Source organism: Danio rerio, chromosome 9 (assembly GCF_052040795.2).
Source record: "Danio rerio strain M-AB ecotype USA chromosome 9, GRCz13ab, whole genome shotgun sequence".
Taxonomy (NCBI): domain Eukaryota; kingdom Metazoa; phylum Chordata; class Actinopteri; order Cypriniformes; family Danionidae; genus Danio; species Danio rerio.
Window position 1 is genome coordinate 33,451,997 of NC_141029.1, and position 18,019 is coordinate 33,470,015.

General features: G+C 35.7%; 3 protein-coding genes across 22 annotated transcripts in view; 2 read left to right on the forward strand and 1 right to left on the reverse strand.

The window, feature by feature from the left end:
- si:ch211-168k14.2 overlaps nucleotides 1-1,388 on the forward strand; it is a 241,539-nt gene extending 240,151 nt beyond the window's left edge. For 12 of the 13 annotated variants that reach the window (XR_015499478.1, XR_015499473.1, XR_015499475.1 and 9 more), the window contains one exon: nucleotides 54-1,388. The gene's annotated coding sequence lies outside the window, so the exon portion shown is untranslated. The remainder of the gene's footprint in view (nucleotides 1-53) is intronic. The other variant, XR_015499479.1, reaches the window with a different exon arrangement.
- The window catches only part of clybl (citrate lyase beta like), a 760,714-nt gene that overhangs the window by 419,757 nt on the left and 322,938 nt on the right, over nucleotides 1-18,019 (forward strand). The gene's annotated exons all lie outside the window — the stretch shown is intronic.
- The window catches only part of nalcn (sodium leak channel, non-selective), a 192,014-nt gene continuing 175,461 nt past the window's right edge, over nucleotides 1,467-18,019 (reverse strand). For 4 of the 8 annotated variants that reach the window (XM_087266411.1, XM_087266407.1, XM_087266410.1 and 1 more), the window contains 11 exons: nucleotides 17,706-17,825; nucleotides 15,889-15,957; nucleotides 15,629-15,777; nucleotides 15,305-15,398; nucleotides 13,486-13,618; nucleotides 11,053-11,168; nucleotides 8,696-8,853; nucleotides 8,330-8,480; nucleotides 5,196-5,345; nucleotides 4,999-5,113; nucleotides 1,467-2,482 (listed from right to left, as the gene is read on the reverse strand). In XM_087266411.1, coding sequence (XP_087122537.1) covers nucleotides 2,340-2,482; nucleotides 4,999-5,113; nucleotides 5,196-5,345; nucleotides 8,330-8,480; nucleotides 8,696-8,853; nucleotides 11,053-11,168; nucleotides 13,486-13,618; nucleotides 15,305-15,398; nucleotides 15,629-15,777; nucleotides 15,889-15,957; nucleotides 17,706-17,825 — 1,398 coding nt within the window. In that variant the 3' untranslated portion in view covers nucleotides 1,467-2,339. The remainder of the gene's footprint in view (nucleotides 2,483-4,998; nucleotides 5,114-5,195; nucleotides 5,346-8,329; nucleotides 8,481-8,695; nucleotides 8,854-11,052; nucleotides 11,169-13,485; nucleotides 13,619-15,304; nucleotides 15,399-15,628; nucleotides 15,778-15,888; nucleotides 15,958-17,705; nucleotides 17,826-18,019) is intronic. The other 4 variants (XM_087266408.1, XM_087266412.1, XM_087266409.1 and 1 more) reach the window with 2 other exon arrangements.

An 18,019-nucleotide genomic window follows, 5' to 3' on the forward strand; every position in this document is an offset into this window, starting at 1 on the left:
TCTGAGGCTTGAAACTCCAGAGCTGAAAAGGTGTCCCACTCCGGCCCTGGTAGAGCCATACACTATCTCTTAGCTACCTGTAGATGCTAGCTTTAAAAGGATAGTTCTCATTTCCTCTGCTGGTTCCAGACCTGTTTTTCTCTCTTCTGTTGAACACAAAGGAAGATATACTGGTCATGTCAACCCTCCCGTTTTTCCCGGGATTGTCCCATATTTTACAGTTCTATCCCGCTATCATCCTATAATAGTATTTTCCCATATTTCTCCTGTATTTTCTCCCGTCTTTCTCTGAAGGGTGGCAAGAAACATTAAAGAGCCAATTCCTAAACCCAACCCATACTGCCGAACCACCAGGGAGGGGCTGCCCCTTGCTCTTAAATGTGAGTCTGTTCTGTCCTTTTGCTTTGTTTAGGCACAAAAACACTTTTAAATAAATATAAAACGGCTGGATTCTCCTTCTTTTTCATTACAGGTGCCGTCACCCCTCCTATTCAATGCTCAAAACAGTCATACAACGGTGCATGACTGTCAGCTGACACGCTCCATAGTAATAAACAGACGCTGTTAACCAAACGGTTTCTGTACACGCGATCTGAAGCAGAGCAAAAGTCTGGCTTTTTGGTGCTTGTTTGAACAGACATATACACATAATTAATAATAATAATATCTAAAGATGTCGATCTTGGTGTTTATTTTTATTTTTTTCAAACAACTAATTTCGTCTTAAATGAGCATAAGTCAGGAAAGCAAGTGAATGCTTTCATTATAATGTTAGATGTGTGCATTTTTAAAGTGACCTGTTATTTATAGTAATCAAACGAAAAAAAATCTAACAAATAAGAGATTCATATCCCTTATTATAGTGGGCATATCCCTTATTTTCAAATAAATAAGGGATATGCCCACTATAGCATTATATCCCCCAGCATTTATAAATATTTATTATTTTGAGTTCAACAGAAGAAAGAAATTTATAAAAGTTTACAACTACTAAAATGAGTAGATGATGATGAAATTTTCATTTTTGGCAGAACTTTCCCTTATAAAGGAATAATTGAGCCAAGCATGAACATTATCATATGTACCAGGTACTGTATTGAGTCAGTTTTGCCTGTTTATTATTATTTTAACATTGTATGACTCACCAGGGACCACAATTTTAGCAAACAAAAAAAAACTTTAATGTTCAACTGAAGACAAAAAAAGTCACCTGCATTTTGACTAGCCTGAGGGTAAGTCAATTAATTAGTCTTTTTTTTTATCTCATTAAATGTTGCTGTGAAGTCCCAAAGCTTCGCTCTTCTACTGTGTTCTGATGTCCCTGTAGGTTTATAACGAAACTCTTTTAATCAAATATACATGGCCGTCGCGGCTGATGATGTAAATAATTAACTTTGTTCTCTGTGTAGTCATTTCTTAATGTGTGCGAACGTCTTTTCTAAATGCTTCAAGAACAACACCAGCACTTCTGCTAATATCACACTTTTAATTTAAAAGCACGCAATAAACTGCTGCAATTGTCATTTTTACAAAATATATTAAGTAGAGTATTTCAATATATTATTTCAATTATAACTTATGCATCTTATAATATTTAAATCGTCTGGAAAAGTCACAATCACAAAGACACACATAATAGTACACTTACATTCACTGTCTTGCCACGCAGTAACGTCTGCAAGTGTTTGCATTTGATGAGCCGTAAGCCCACAGTGTACAACACAAGATAATCATGGAACTTACAAACTCCCATGTAATAAAGACAAATGACGTTGGCACAAAGACAAACAGAGAGAACGCTATGGCTTCGGTTAGGTGCGTCGCATGCCTAACCATTAAATCTAGATTATTAGACTCTTAAATTACGTTACATAAACTTCCTGAGGACGCATTTCAGCTGCTCGTTCATCACACATTTTTCTATGCTCACTGAGAAATTTCCAACACTGTAGAGTGAGCATTAGCATGGATGAAACCAGTAATTACTGTAAGTTTTTAATTAAGCAAAGTGGTTTGATTGGGTGCAGGAGATGCTGTAGTTCACCTCAACATGAAAATGTCCTCTCCATTTACTCATGCTCCAGTGATTGAAAACTTTTATGAATTTCTCTCTTCTGTTGAACACAAAACAGATATTCAGAAGAATGTTGGGGGTAAAAAGCAGCCATCAACATCCATTTTTCAGCATTCTTCAGTGTCTCTTCTTTTGGTTCAACAGAAGAAAGAAACTCAAACAGCTGGATGAGCAAACGTTCATTTTGGGTGAACTGTATCAGTTTAATGCAGAGTAGGAACACCTACATCGGTCTAATACAACAACATTAGAGCGGCTTTAAGCTTCAGATATCAATGAGGTCGTCTCCACTTTCATCACTTTCCACAGTCAGTTGACGCGTCCACCACTTCTTAACTTCAGAGCCTGAGGACGCCTCGTCAGTCACCGGGTTCATCTTACACACCATGGACTTCACGCTTGTGCGGCCTGAGAGACAAACACACACATACACACATCAACATGCAGAATGATTAACCATAAACAAGTTTTGTGTAATTTCCAACATTTTTTTTAAAACAAGGGAAATTTGCCATTCTGATTTATTAAATGGCAAACGATTCGCTTTACAATAAGGTTTACTTGTTAATGATGCCATAGAATGTGTCCTCACATAAAGGCCATTAGAGCAAAAGACCACAGGAAAAATACACAAATCAGAACATAAGACTGTCACTGATCATTAATGTGCCTAGTGAGATAACAAGTGATTCGTTGTTTCCTTTTGTTCTGATCTTAAAACATCTTTGTTTGGTTTCAAACCTTTAAAAAAACAAGAGGAATTCGGCATTTTGATTTATTATATGCTAAAATTGATATTTTAATTTATTTAAAAATATATATATATATTTTTTATTCATTCATTTTCTTTTCGGATTAGTCCCTATAATAATCAAGGGTCACCACAGTGGAATGAACCGCCAACTTATAGCACACATACACTGTGGCCAACTTACCTATAGCGCATGTCTTTGGACTTGTGGGCGAAACAGGAGCACCCAGAGGAAACCCTCACTAATAAACCATGGACTATAGGTGAACACAGGGAGAACATGCAAACTCCACACAGAAATGCCAACTGACCCTCTTGAGGCTTGAACCAGCAACCTTCTTGCTGTAAGGCGATTGTGCTACCAACTGCACCACCATGACGCCAATTTCGGAGTCAAAATTGATGGCTAAATCAGATCATGAACTCGCATTAACTTGGCAACATTTTGAATGACAAAAGACATCAAGTCATTCTGTAAAGCACACAAAGCTATTATTTGACTTTATAGACTTTATCTCATGTATGAGTCCTATGGATCTGTTAACTGAAAGCTTGTCAAATCAATAAGAGAATTCTGTCATTTTCCAAAGAAATTTTAAGAATAGCATGTTATTATAACAATTTAACATTCAAAATATGAGAACATTTATAAACAAGTTATTGGATACAATTTTGGTGGCACGCCTCACAGTAAGAAAGTCGCTGGTTCGAGTCCCGGCTGGACTAGTTGGCATTTTTGAGTGGAGTTTGCATGTTCTCCCCGTGTTCATGTGGGTTTTCTCCAGGTGCTCTAGATTCCCCCACAAGTCCAAAGACATGCACTACAGGTGTGTGTGTGTGTGTGTGTGTGTGTGTGTGTGTGTGTGTGTGTGTGTGTGTGTGTGTGTGTGTGTGTGTGTGTGTGTGAATGAGAGTGTATGGGTGTTTCCCAGTGATGGGTTGCAGCTTGAAGAGCATCTGCTGCGTTAAACATATGTTGGATAAGTTGGCGGTTCATTACACTGTGACAACTCCAAATTAATAAAGGGACTAAGCCAAAAAGAAACTGATGAAATGAATGCACTTTTTAAGAACTGCCTCATGCTTTTTCAGACTAGATGTTGAATTTTTTGACACTGATAAAAGTTTTGTTGCAGGTAGGAATAGTTTCCCTGTCCTGAGATAATTCATCCTTTTCCAGGTTTATAAGTAAAACTGTTGGTGTTTTCATGAGAATGGTTGTAATCGCAAATAATTTTCTGTGTCTTTCATTTTATGTCATGATTTTTGTGTCTACTATCTAAAGATTTTTTAATTTAGAACTGGTTGCCATATTCAATTACATAAGTCTTTTTATGTATTCATATTACTTTTGTAGTCATATTATGTAGTCATATTACTTTTGTCTACAATAATAATAATTTAATAATAATCAAAATTTAGGTCAAGTAAGTATCCTCAGCAGTAAATCAATGGAGAACTATTAAACAAATGTTAGGGTAAGAAAAGTAAATAAATGCTATTTTGAAATGAAAAGTTAAATGATTCATTGAGATGGATTGTTGGTAATTGTTTGGGTGTTAATGGCCAGATTGGTTAGCTTTACAAGAACAAAGGAAAATTCAGACCTGTGCCTACAACACAACATTTCAGTAGATTTAAGACTTTTTCAGGCCTAAAATTGTGATTTTGAGATTTAAGACATTTTAAGACTTTAAGACACCGCGGACACCCTGTATAATGGTCAAAATCCCCATGCTTACTTAAGTATTAAATGAAGAAACAACAATAAAATTTAAAGTATACACTTTGGGAATCTACAATACTAATATAAATAAATATATATATATATATATATATATATATATATATATATATATATATATGATGAAATACAGATATTTATATATTTTTATATTAAATAAATGCTTACTTCAGCCCTGAACCCTGTATCAGTAAATTCTATAGCACCTTTAATATTACTGTAATTACATAGATCAGAGCAACACTTCTATGGCATTCATTAGACAATGTTCATTTGAAAAATTGCAATATTTAATTTTGCAATCATACTGTTGTAGACAATTTTTGGAAAAATAAATGAGATATGGCTGTTACAAACAATCTTTATTTAGTATAGTACACTTTATACTGTACAGTCTATGCCTCATTTTTAAGAATAAAAGCTTTAGACCTGCAGGAAGTCTCCACTGTCCCAGCTTCCTCTGGGGTCGGTCAGCAGAGTCCTGTCTGTATCCACTGCGGTCTGACAGAGTGGGGCTCAGTAACGTCTGCAGGCCGCTGTTCTGCTGGGACACAACCAGAAACATGCGTTCAAAGCACTTCAGCACACTAAAGAGCACACAGAAGCATACGCACTGCTCTGTTTACCTCAGGCTGGGTGGGATTGTCCTGGTTGTGTGTGTTGGTGTCTTCGCTGGGGACGGTGGTCTCGATGCTGGGGGGGTTGAGCAGCCGCCGCAGGTCTTGCTGTTGACTCTCTCTCAGACTGAGGATGATGCTGCATGACTGCTGCTGTTTCTGGAAGAGAAGGATGTTTTTATTCAGCTCATCTGGCATGTCTAATATCAGCATCCAGTCTGATTCTACTGCAGTAAAAGCAAAGCGACTGCAGCTAAGCAATTCTATCCTATCTGTGCATCTGTTTTAGAGCTTTGACTTTGTTCACATCGGAGACTGAATGCACCTAATTGGGATTTCCTGCTCAAATCAGATTTGTTTGTGAGAAGAGATATCAAAGTTCCTTTCAAGGAAATCAGTTCACTCGCTGGCCAAATACAACAAAATACAAAGTTCACACTTAATTTTGATGGTCTATTTGAGTATTAGTAGACTGTCTGCTTAATAACTGTTGATAATGCTCCTTCAACAGACATTTAACTGACTAAAAGAAACATATCAACTTCAAGTACATATCAACTTACACTAAACCTAACCAGAACCCTAACCTAACAGTCTACATATAATCTAATGAGAATTAGTTGGCATGTAGATGCAATGTAACTTAAATACAACAAATGGACCATCAAAATAAAGTGTGATCAAAACAAATCTCTGATGTAATGAAATAATTTTTCAAACATATTTCAGTAACAAATTCTGTCCAATGAATGCCACTTATGCTCAAATAATGTTACACAGACACTAATTGTTTCTATGAGAATTCTAACAGGTAGCTTTACATTTCAGAAGAGACACATCAATTAGAATATAACGTTTCCAACCACTTTAAAGTCTTTCTATTTGTAAAGTGCATTGTTAGATGTTGGATTAAACTGAAAAGCAATCCAGAATAAACAAATCTGATCAACAGCAGACAATAAAACTTCTCAGCCTTTTACAGAAAATGTAATTTAACAAAAATGTCAAAATAATGCAATATTATACACATTTCATTTTGCATAATATTGGTGTCAAATTAAAAACATATACTCAGGAGATGTGTGGCTTTTGACCTATTACTTTTCTGTGTTGCTCCAGAATACATTTCACATATTTGTTTATGAAATAATAAAATGTTTAATAATAAATTTTTTAAAAATTACTTGAGCATTTTTAACTTTTTCATTTTGAGCATTATAAATTCTTAATGATGGATAACAAAGCCCAGAGTGTCTTCTTTCCAAAGATACATAAACTTTGAATGTAGACCAAATTATTCAGCAACTGTAAATGTTTTAGCTTGGAAAGATCATTTTTGATTTAGTGCCTCTGACGGTGAGGGAGAGAAGGACAATGACATAGCCTCGGGAAACTTTTACAGAAATCTCATTTTGCATGCTATCTTCATTAATTTTAAAATATAAACTCATGGAATACTTGGCTTTCAGGTCATATTTTTTCTAGGACATTACATTAATGTTTTCCCGTGTTTCTATATGGAAAACTAATATTAAACAGTACAATTTTTTTCCCTCATAATGTATAACTTTTAAAATACTTTTTACATGTAACTTCACCTTTTACCACAGTAAAGCTCAAAGTGTCTTCTTTCCAATGATACATAGTTTGTGTTAGTAGCTTACTGGAGTCAGGAACTGTTACTATTTAAAGTTAGGTAGGTGTAAATCCCCAAAACTGAGTGCTGAATAACAGGTTTTAAAGTAAAATGACAAAACTAAAAAAAAAAGATTAAAGTCAGATTAAAGTCATTGTGTTTTGAGAAAAAGTATTTAGGGGTTGAGGAAAATGTTGAAATATGTTGAGAATAAACCAAAAAATAAGTAGTAAAAAACACTGAGGCACTGTTCATGGTGGTGCTGCTGAATTGGTTGATGTGGATTGTACAACTGTGAGAACTGTTTATTTAATCCAGATCCCATGATTTTACACTCCGCTGATGCTAAATTTAAATGTTGTACATCATTTTCGTGTGTTGAACAGCTGCTGAATTTGTTTTTAAATGATCAGTGATGTTTCCGACTTTTCTTTTGGAATTTTGTCATCACAGGTTTTCTGTGTAAAGTAAGAATAGTTTAGATAAGATATTTTGCAATGAGCTCAGCATTCATTGAGCATGAAAGACCTTTTATTATTATGATGGCTTGAAAAAGCCAACATACTGTTATACTACATAAACTTCTTCTTCTGAGACTAATTTCTATATGCATCTCCTCCAAGACCGTTCATACTACAACCTCCAAACAAACTGGTCTGACTCAGGTTTACTATATCTTTTTCAACTGATCTGACTTGTGGTTTTTAAAAAATGACACGCAAAATTAAAAAAAGTCTCATTGACTTAACATTGGACCAAATGTTGAGACCACTTAACTTTGAGCCAGACTGTCATACAGACTTAAGGCTGGGCTCATTTAATACCAATCAGACTGCCAATCACTGATGACCTTTCAACTTACTAGCCACACCCTAGCAACTGTTCCATAGACTTCCGTTGTAAAACAAAAAACAAAAAAAACAACCATTGACTTTACATTGGACATGCTAATAACATACCACTTCATGCTAACAATATATTAATCCATACTAGAAACATACTAACAACACACCAGTCCATACTAGAAACATGCTAATATATATGTTATCTATTTGAGCCAACTGTTTCAAACTTATTTAAACTTTAAAACTACTTCAAACTTTCAGATGAGGCTTTCTCAGGCCACCATAAAGTTTATCCATGAACTTTACTTTTCTATTAAGTATTTATGATTATTATGGCATTTTCAGTCATGGTATCCAAATTACTAAAGTTTTCTCTGGTAAATATGCGCATACACTGGGTCTAGCCATCATTTGATTTAATACACTGCCCCACCAAATTTCGCCTGCAATTTATTTTACATAATTTTTTTTCAAAAATGAACACGATTCTTAGAATTTAAAGTTTATTCTCAACATTTTATCTAGTGAATTTTCTTCAAATCACACATTATAATGCCAATTAATCTTGAGAAGGTTGTTTATCATTATTATTGATAGGCGCTAATCCTCTTCTGTAGTCATCCAGCATCTGAATTGAACGATGAGTGTTTGTATGGACTCACGGCTCTGATGCGTTTCAGGCACTTCTTCAACCACATGCGGATGGTTTGTTTGGCCACTTCCTCCTCTATAGTGTATTCAAGCTGCTCTCTTGCCAACAGCTCCTCCAGCTGAAGACTCTTGCGGATATCAACTGAACGATACGACAGCATGCTGAAACACACACACATTCACACAATCATACATGACTTCATATGGGCCACAGAACATCAACAACACAGCAGTGAGGGTGGTACAATATGACCCTTTCAGTGCTAGCTGTTTTGTCTGGGTAAGAAGATCTTATCGCAGTAGATCTTATGTAGTCTGATTCGTTATAAAGGTAAAATTATGTGCTAGAATTAATAGCAGGCTTTTTCTTTTCTAACCTCAGTACATCATGAAAGGTGACGTCTCCTCCATTGTGCAGACGCTCCATCTCATAACACATGTGTTTAAAGAGAAGCTTGTCTTTGTCCAGATCCACTTCCAGACGACCTCTCAGCAGACGGAGCAGAAACTTCACCCGAGAGGTCGGAATCACTCCCTGTGTTACAAATTTTATTTTATTGTAATAGCAGATGCTGGATTAACAAACCTTATCCTAATAATAGTTTCTAGACTAAACACTAAAAGACAATTCTCAGATTATTGCTCTGTTTCTATATAAATACTGTAAATAATTACTATCATTAGCAACAGTTTAATCCCTTAAACTGATCCAAAACTAAAAATTCTCATCATTTACACAATGTTCACTCATTCCAAATCTGTTTGAGCTTCTTTATTCTGATGAACAAAAAAAGAAGATATTCTGAAAAATGCTGGAAACCTGTAACCATTGACCTATATAGTATTTGTTTATTCTAATATGGAATTCAATGGTTACAGGTTTCTAAAAAAAATTTAAATCAAGGTATTTTGTGTTCAAGAAAAAAAAAAAACATTTTACAGGTTTGTAACCACTTAAGGGTGAGTAAAAAGAGAGTAAATTTTCATAACTGAGTCAACTCTTTTTTTTGATGAACATTACTGTCCCATTTGCTTAGCATTAGCAATATGCTCTTATTTTTGGTTTCATCCAAAATAGTTATGGAAGGCTGACACACTGATGTTTAATTAGTATTCTGATAAAATATGTTGTTACCAAAACTACAAATTATATATGCAGTATACACTCACCGGCCACTTTAATAGGTACACCTTACTAGAACTGGGTTTGACCCACTTTTGCCTTTAGAACTGCATTAATCCTTTATGGTATAGATTCAATAAGGTACTTGAAATATTCCACAGAGAGTTTTGGTTTATATTGACATGATAGCATCACACAGTTCCTGCAAATTTGTTGTTGCTGCACATCAATGATGTAAATCTCCTGTTTCAGCAGATCCCAAAAGTGCTCTATTGGATTGAAATCTGGTGACAGAGGAGGCCATTTGAGTACAGTGAACTCATTGTCATGTTCAAGAAACAAGTCCGAATTGATTTACGTATTATGACATGACGCGTTATCCTGCTGTAAGTAGCCATCAGAAGATGATTACACTGTGGTCATAAAGGGACATGGTCAGCAACAAAACTCAGGTAGGCTGTGCGTTGACATGATGCTCAATTGATACTAATGGGCCCAAGTGTGCCAAGAAAATACTCTTCTGCATACCTCGTTTCTAACAAGTGGTTATATGAGTTACTGTTGCCTTTCTATCAACTGGAACCAGTCTGGCCATTCTCTTCTGACCTCTGGCATCAATAATGCATTTGCGCCCACAGAACTGCTGCTCACTGGATATTGTTCTATTTCAGACCATTCTCTGTAAACCCTACAGATGGTTGTGCTTGAAAATCCAATTAGATCAGCAGTTTCTGAAATACTCAGACAAGCCTGTCTGGCGCCAACAACCATGCCATGTTCAAAGTCACTTAATTCATCTTTCTTCCCCATTCTGATGCTTGGTTTAAATTGCAAAAGATCGTCCTGACCATGTCTACATGCCTAAATGCACTGGGTTGCTGCCATGTGATTGGCTGATTAGAAATTTGAGTTAACAAGCAGTTGGACAGTTGTATCTAAAAAGGGGCCTTTGAGCGTACACTGCATATTTTTACCAGCACAGATCAGGATGTATAGTGCATAATTACCCAAAATATTTGATTAAAAGAAAATCACGGTTACTGCACTTTTACTATAATAAAGCCATGGTTAATTTCTGTTAGAGGTACAGTAATTAAGATTTTTACTACAATTATTTGTTGGCTCTGCAGAGTGTTCCAAATCAGCAGTTTGAGGTTCCTGTCTCAGAAGTCTAACAGGCGTCAAGGAAGCTCACTAGTTTTGAAAGCAGAGCTTGTGTCTCTAATTTTAGACACTGTATTTCCTGTGCTCAGCTGTTGCAGCCTCAAGTGTTTCTAACTGATCCCAGTACTAAGGTTTGATTCATTAGGGCCAGAAAATGACTGGTGTGCCTCATTGAACTCATCTAGATGAGCAGACATTACTGATCCTACGGGGGGAGGTCAAATCTGCACGCACTTCTCTCTGCTGCTCTCAATAAGGCTGTTTCTCCCTAATGAAGATGACAGCTCAACACCTCTCGCGATCTGTGACAGGCAGTAATAACCTCCAATTACTCTGGAGGTGAGAATGTGGATGCGTGTGATTCATTCATTTGCAGCTGCGGAGTGCATTAACTGAAAATCATCCCCACCGACAGGCGCTGATCACAGGCACGTCCCTCCTCCTCACCTCCCGCTTGTCATCCACCATGTTCCAGATGATCTGGAAGTGACGCAGGTCGTTGTAGCTTAGCAACTGGTCCTCTTCGGTGGAGTAGAACAAAGAGAAATTCTCCACAATGATGGCTGAGGGCGAGATGAAGTGATTAGGGTTGGCTTTACCTTTGGTTTGGCTTACTGTACTGAAGTGTGTGGCAGAAAACATGCTCTGAAGAGGAGTGACGATGATAATGCTTGGCTTGTATACACTTGCTGTGGTAGCAATGAACCTCACCTTCAAATGTGTCTGTTCATTTGTCAGATTTGCACAGCTAATACCTATTACAGCACTTCTTTCGGCGATGCTATGGATGTCTAGATGTGATTTGGTATTATATTTAGATTTGGTTACTACATACTATTCTGATTATATATATATATATATATATATATATATATATATATATATATATATATATATATATATATATTACAAACTAATTTTTCTGCATATAATGGCCTACTTGAAACTAAACCTGTCATTATCTGCGTCCCAAATGGCACACCATACACTATGCACTTATACACAATGCACTTACATACCCAACATCATAGTATATGTATGTAGTGTCGTACTAAATGGAACACTAACGTTTTTTTATTCAGTGAAAATTCTAACTGTTTTCCAGATGAAGTTTGATGGTTTCCAAATTAGTGAAATAAATGACCCAACTACCAAATAAAACCAGCCATGAGTTTAACCACATTTATCATCAGGAGGTGGTATAATCACTCTCGTTGGAAAATTCTCTCTTTCTTTTACAAAAAAAGTAATTTATCTTTTATTTATAATCATTATTAATAGCCTATTTAAGTTTAAGGTAGTCTATAGTTCTTTTTTCAGTGCATGATTGACTGCTTCTTCAAATACACAGAATATACTAATTTGTCATATTTGTGTTTAATTCGATGAAAATTCTGAAATTAGCCTAGCTATTTAATTTAAGTATGTTATATTTATTTAACCTATATAGGCTATTAAACTATATATTTATTTAAACTATATAAAATTTAATTACATCCAGTATTGTACCATTCATTTTGGCTTTAACAGTTTATTGATACCTAATTAAAGAACATTTAACTGAGTTCTGTGAAAAGTTTTGTATGTAGGCCTAAAGTCAAAAACGTAGTCCGCAATACTGTGTCTAAAATAAAACTATTTCTCTTATTAGAAAACAATAAATACAATTATTCCAGACGCAGCATTGTATTAGATTTTAGCAAAGATGAACAAAACATAAAGAAAACACCTCCACCTTTCTACGGAAAAACAGCCTGCCATGGGTGTCAAGTCCTGCGCCTTCAGAACTGGCCACTGCTGAGAATAAAGCTTAGCTGCCCCTACTGGTAACGTTTTTCCTGAGTCAGAGAATTTCTCAAGTGCTGCGGCTAACCGCAGTAAGTCATGGCATTCTGTTCCCTGAGACGTGCATTTCTAAAGGCCATATCTGCAGGTACTGTCACTGTTCAGGATTTGTTTACGTACATGAATGTGTGAAGTATGACAAGAAATGTATCAAAATTCAACTGATTTCCTGAAATAACTTTGCATTGTGGGTTTCCTCCAAAGGCTCCGGTTTCCCCCACAGCCCAACGACATGTGGTACAGGTGTTTATATATATATATATATATATATTGCATGTTCTCTCTGCGTACATACATACATATATATTTGTATATATTAATTTTCAACATGTTAGACCTAAACCATAATTTAATTTATTTAAAAAGTGAAACTTTCATATACTATAATGTAATATACTATAATGTTTCATATACTGTAATGTTTCATATAATATCACTGTCACTTGTTACTAATTAAATGGCTAAAAAAATAAAAACAATGAAACTAAATCTTTTGAACAATAGTTCAAAGATAAACTGTAAAATTCACCAAACATAAATTCAGTGAAAGCATTTTTGTGTGCATAACCTCTTTAAACTTCAGAGCTGTCGAACAGAATTCCATTACTTTCAAATTTGAACAGCAATTCTGCGTTCCGTTTTCAAATTGGTATAAGGCATTCTAAAAAAATCCCTTCTGATTAGTCTACAACACAGAGCTGACCACAAAACGAGCGCTATCTCCACACAGCCCATGAACCAAAAGCAATAGAGACAGAGAATAAACTGGCTTTGACCCAAAGTGATTCAAAGCCTCATTCATATTCAGCAGTGACCAGTGCTGAGCTCACAGAGAACCTTCCAGAAGGAAGAATCGCTCTGCTCTGAGAAAAACACCCAGATAATAAACATGGAAGGACGTCAGGAAGAAGAATGAGCGGTGTGTTTTATGAGCTAGTTTTGTCTAGCTTTTGAAACAGGAGGAAATGAGATGGCAGCCTAAGAGATGGAACAGGATATTGTGTTGGCGCTGAAAGAAGCCAAAGATCTGCTTACCTACGAGCAGGTTGAGCATGATGTAAGCGATGATGACATAGAAGGAGCAGAAGTAAATGAGGGCTCCAGCGTAGTTGCCGCAGTCCGTCTCCCAGTAGCGATGTTTGTCTGGGGTGCAGAACGGCGGCTGCACCTGAGCGACCCATAAACAAACAGTGTCAGCACATGATGGATAAAATAAAACATTTAGAAGAGTGTCTTAATACTAAAACCAGATACTGTACATATTTCTGAATCCATTTGATACATTTAACTGGAGGCAGCACAGTGGCTCAGTGGCAATGTCGCCTCACAGCAAAAAGGTTACTGGTTCAAGTCTTAGCTAAGCCAGTTGGCATTTCTGTGTGGAGTTTGCATGTTCTCCCCATGTTCGTAGGGGTTTCCTCTAAGTTCCCCCAAAGTCCAAAGACATGCGCTATACAGTAAGTAAACTGGATGAACTAAAGTGGCTGTAGTGTATGAGTGTGTGTGTGTGAATGTAAGAGTATTGTACATTGGTGCTTCCTAGTTCTGTGCTGCAGCTGAAAGGGCATCCACTGCGTAAAACATATGTTGGAATAATTGGCAGTTCATTCCGCTGTGGCGTCCCCTGATAATTAAGAGACTAAGCAGAAAGAAAAATGAATAAATGAACATTTAACATTTGTTTACTGTTCAAACAGTTCTATTTTTCTCCAGAAACACATTGACTGAGATCTTCCTGTTGTACACATCATCGGATAGGAAAAATCCTGCCCATTATTGGTGACATCTCCCTCAATGGCATGGAAACAGAATAAGAAGCAGTATTCAGCAGGTGTTTGTATCGGCTTATAAATGGGTCAGGAGCATAATCTTGGTCGCATTTATAGCAACAAACACCAAAATAACCAATTTTGAAACAAGTCCCATTTTCACAAGCTATTAAAATAATCTGCCAGAATTATTGATGATAGTTTACCTTGTTTGTTACATTATTTGAGTTTTGTTGAGATATTTAAATGAGTCATGTGACCATAGTACTCAAAAGAGACTCTAGGCGCACCTGATCACTGTTACCCTGATGAAGGCAGTTTCTTGCCAAAACACATAGTTTTTTTTAGGTTTAGCCATGTGAATTAAGGCTTTTTAAATAAGTGCCTTGGACTGATTTTTGTTGTATTTATTGTCATTATTTAGAATTTTTATGACAAACAAGCATATGTTTTAATACATTCATAACAGCATTTGTATTTTATCCTCATGCAAAAAAAAAAAAAATGTTATCCATAATCCCTAATAATAACTCCTGTACAGTAGTCCAAAAATTTAACATATGGCATTTGTTGACACTAAAATACCCTGTCAGAAAAGTCTAGTGGCTGTGACTGACCTATTAGTGTCAGCTATAAAGTTAATGTTGTTTTTGTGTGTTCAAAGAGATGAATATGGCCACGGTGTAAATGCACAGTACAGTTACAAGCTTATTGACACATTACATCATATAATAACGTTATATTGTTGCCTTCTGTAATTTCCTGAAGATAAATACCAAAAAAAATATGCAATTAAACTCTTATAATTTATACATTTTCATTTCAATAAACTGCTGAACATAAATATTAATTTCTTAATAAATACAAAATCATATGACCCCCAACTTTTGACCACTAATTAAAAAAAAAAAAACTTAAATTGCAATATTGCAGACTTCACTTAACAATTCAGAAGCATGTCAAATGAAAAACTAGATGATGTATAATTATGCAATTCTGTTCTAACTGATCTGTTTTTTAGTTATGATTATCACAGCAATGACACTTGCTAGCAGGCAAAACGGTGCTGACATCCAATCTCTTACCATGCAGTCATGCATGATCTTATTCCAGTCTTCACCTGTGACTATTCGAATAAGTACGGTGATGGCTTTCCCTGCGGTGGAGAAGTTTGCGTGTCTGTTGGCGAAAGAGGAAAAGGTAAGATCTCACGCAGAGTCGCTTCTTCTCAAGCTGTCAGCTGTACCTGAAAATTGATTCCCCCAAACGCAAGCAAGGGCACTGTAGCAAAACATTTAGACGGCGCCAATTATATCAGCGCCGCAGGTTGTAGTAGAGTGTGTTACAAATCTGAGTTCTGGCACGCAAACACAATCTAAACATCACCTCCATGCGTAAGAAAAGCTCACCTGTTAATGTTCTCTCCGTATTTGACGGTGCCAAAAAGAACGACGCCGGCGAAAGCGTAGCACAGCAGCAGCAAAAACATGCCCACGATAATGAAGAAACTCTTGTACATACTGACGACCACAGTAAGCAGAAGCATCTTTAACGTCACCTGTAAATAAAAATGCACAGTCAGGTTTGTAGTGGATAAGGTGTGATTTTTATGTTGTGTTTAGCATAAAAGCTTTTTTTTATTGAAGCATATGAATTTATGCGTACTTACATGCTTTCCGCATATGGTGAAAAATCTGAATACTATCACACAGGTGCCCATCATGTATGTGTAAGCATTCTGAAGAAAGAGATCAGAGTAGTAATTACAGAGTAATAACAATCTCTAATAACCTTTGTTTTAACTTTGAACAGTCATGTATTGTTTAATAAATACAAATTCTTTGAATAAATGTAAATTAAAAAAACAGATTTTTTTGTGATCATATGGTGTATGGCTTAAAATACTATATTGCAAATTTAGTGTAGTAGTTGAATATGCATATATTCTGTTTTTATTTAAATTCACATTGTTTTTAACTGGTCTTTTTTAAATTATGGTGATAAACAAAAAAACAGAAAAGATTAACTTTTTAAAGTAATTTCTGAGGAGATGACAATATATTGATGTTGCTTTTGTTTTTACATTCATGTCAGTCTTAATTATTTTAACATTGCTCTATTCTTTACATTGCTTTTAAAATAAGGGAAAGTAATTAGAGAATGAGATATACTTTGCTGCTGAGCAAGGAGAGGAATCCATACAAGTACTGTAATCACAGAATTACAGATTTTTTTAAAATCTTAAAAAAAGAATGAAGTGTAAGTGTAACAGTGGAAGTGACACTGACAACAGGGGTGCGGTTCCACAAGCAGGTTTATTAGAATGGTCTGGCAAGCAGTGGTCAATACAGGGGCAAACAGATGTATAAGGACAATGCAGAGTCATAGTCAAAATAACAGGCAGATGGTCACAAGGCAGGCAGCAAAAAGGATTAAACAAATAAACAAGGTAAGGATCAAAAACACGGAAAAACAAGACTCAGCAACAGTGTTTGTGCTCCTTATGTAGTGCATTAATCAGTCCTTGAGCAGCTTCAGCTGTGAGAGTGTAATCAGTTTTGATCTGGAACCGGTTGTGTGTGTGTGTTGTAGTCCAGAAATGGCGGATTTGTAGTCCTTAAGCGATCTGCAGCTACTAGATCGCTGGTGAACATGACAATAAGATGTTTTCAGTTTTGTCAGTATTTCAAAAGACCACAGCACACACATTATTCTAGTTACAGTAAAAACACTACCATAATGATTAGAAAGACTGCCAAAAAAGACTTTAAAATATATATGCTGTCCATCAAACTGATGTAAGATTCAGAATATTTTAAACATATTTTAAAATAACAACATTACATAATGTTGTAAAGTATTAACCCCTCAAAAATATATTAAGGAAATATTGAAAATGTACAGTCATGTACAGTCAATTAATTTGTTAATAAGCAAATTATTAATCACATTAAATATTTTTTTTCTAGTTAAGATGGTTGGACGCTTATTTAGTTTTTTTCTATGATTTCTGTGTGCACTTTGCATGTGTTCGTGTGGGTTTCCTCCGGGTGCTCCGGTTTCCCCCACAAGTCCAAAGACATGTGCTATAGGTGAATTGGGTGAGCTAAATTGTTCGAAGTGTATGTGTGTAAATGAGAGTGTTTGTAAGTAGGCGGTTCATTCTGCTGTGGCAACTCCTGATTAATAAAGGGACTAAGCCAAAAAGAAAATGATTAAATGTTACTTTGCATAATTTTGGTCTATTTTTAAACTTACATTTAAATTTTCTATGCTAAGTTAAAATTACCTCAAAATAATTCTATTATTAGAATCAAGTGTGCTATTGACACATTTAACCAATGTTAACTGAAAACAACTAGTCTTTTTGGCCTTTTTTTTTTTTACAAAATACTTTAATTACCTTATCTTAATTGTACAATATAAAAATCAACCAATTCAGCTAAAACTCCCTTTGTTTAAAATCTAAAATATATTAGACTGTACCTGTAAAGCGAAGTGCAGAATGATCCATATGAGCCCGAGGGATGTGACGAGTAGGTCATATCTGTTCCTCCTGCTCTGCCAGTATCCAGCTGGTGACATGGCTATCAGCTTCATAGTCACCTGCGGCACAGCAAATTTCATTATGTCATGACCACACAATATTTCCAAAAGACCTTGTGAACTGTGAGGCCTCTGGTGAATTTAATTTGTGTGTGTGTGTGTGTGTGTGTTTGTAAAAAATATATATAGCTTGGTCTGACTCATGAAAGAACAAGAAACAGAACATGAGACTGTACTATACACAAAATGTATTA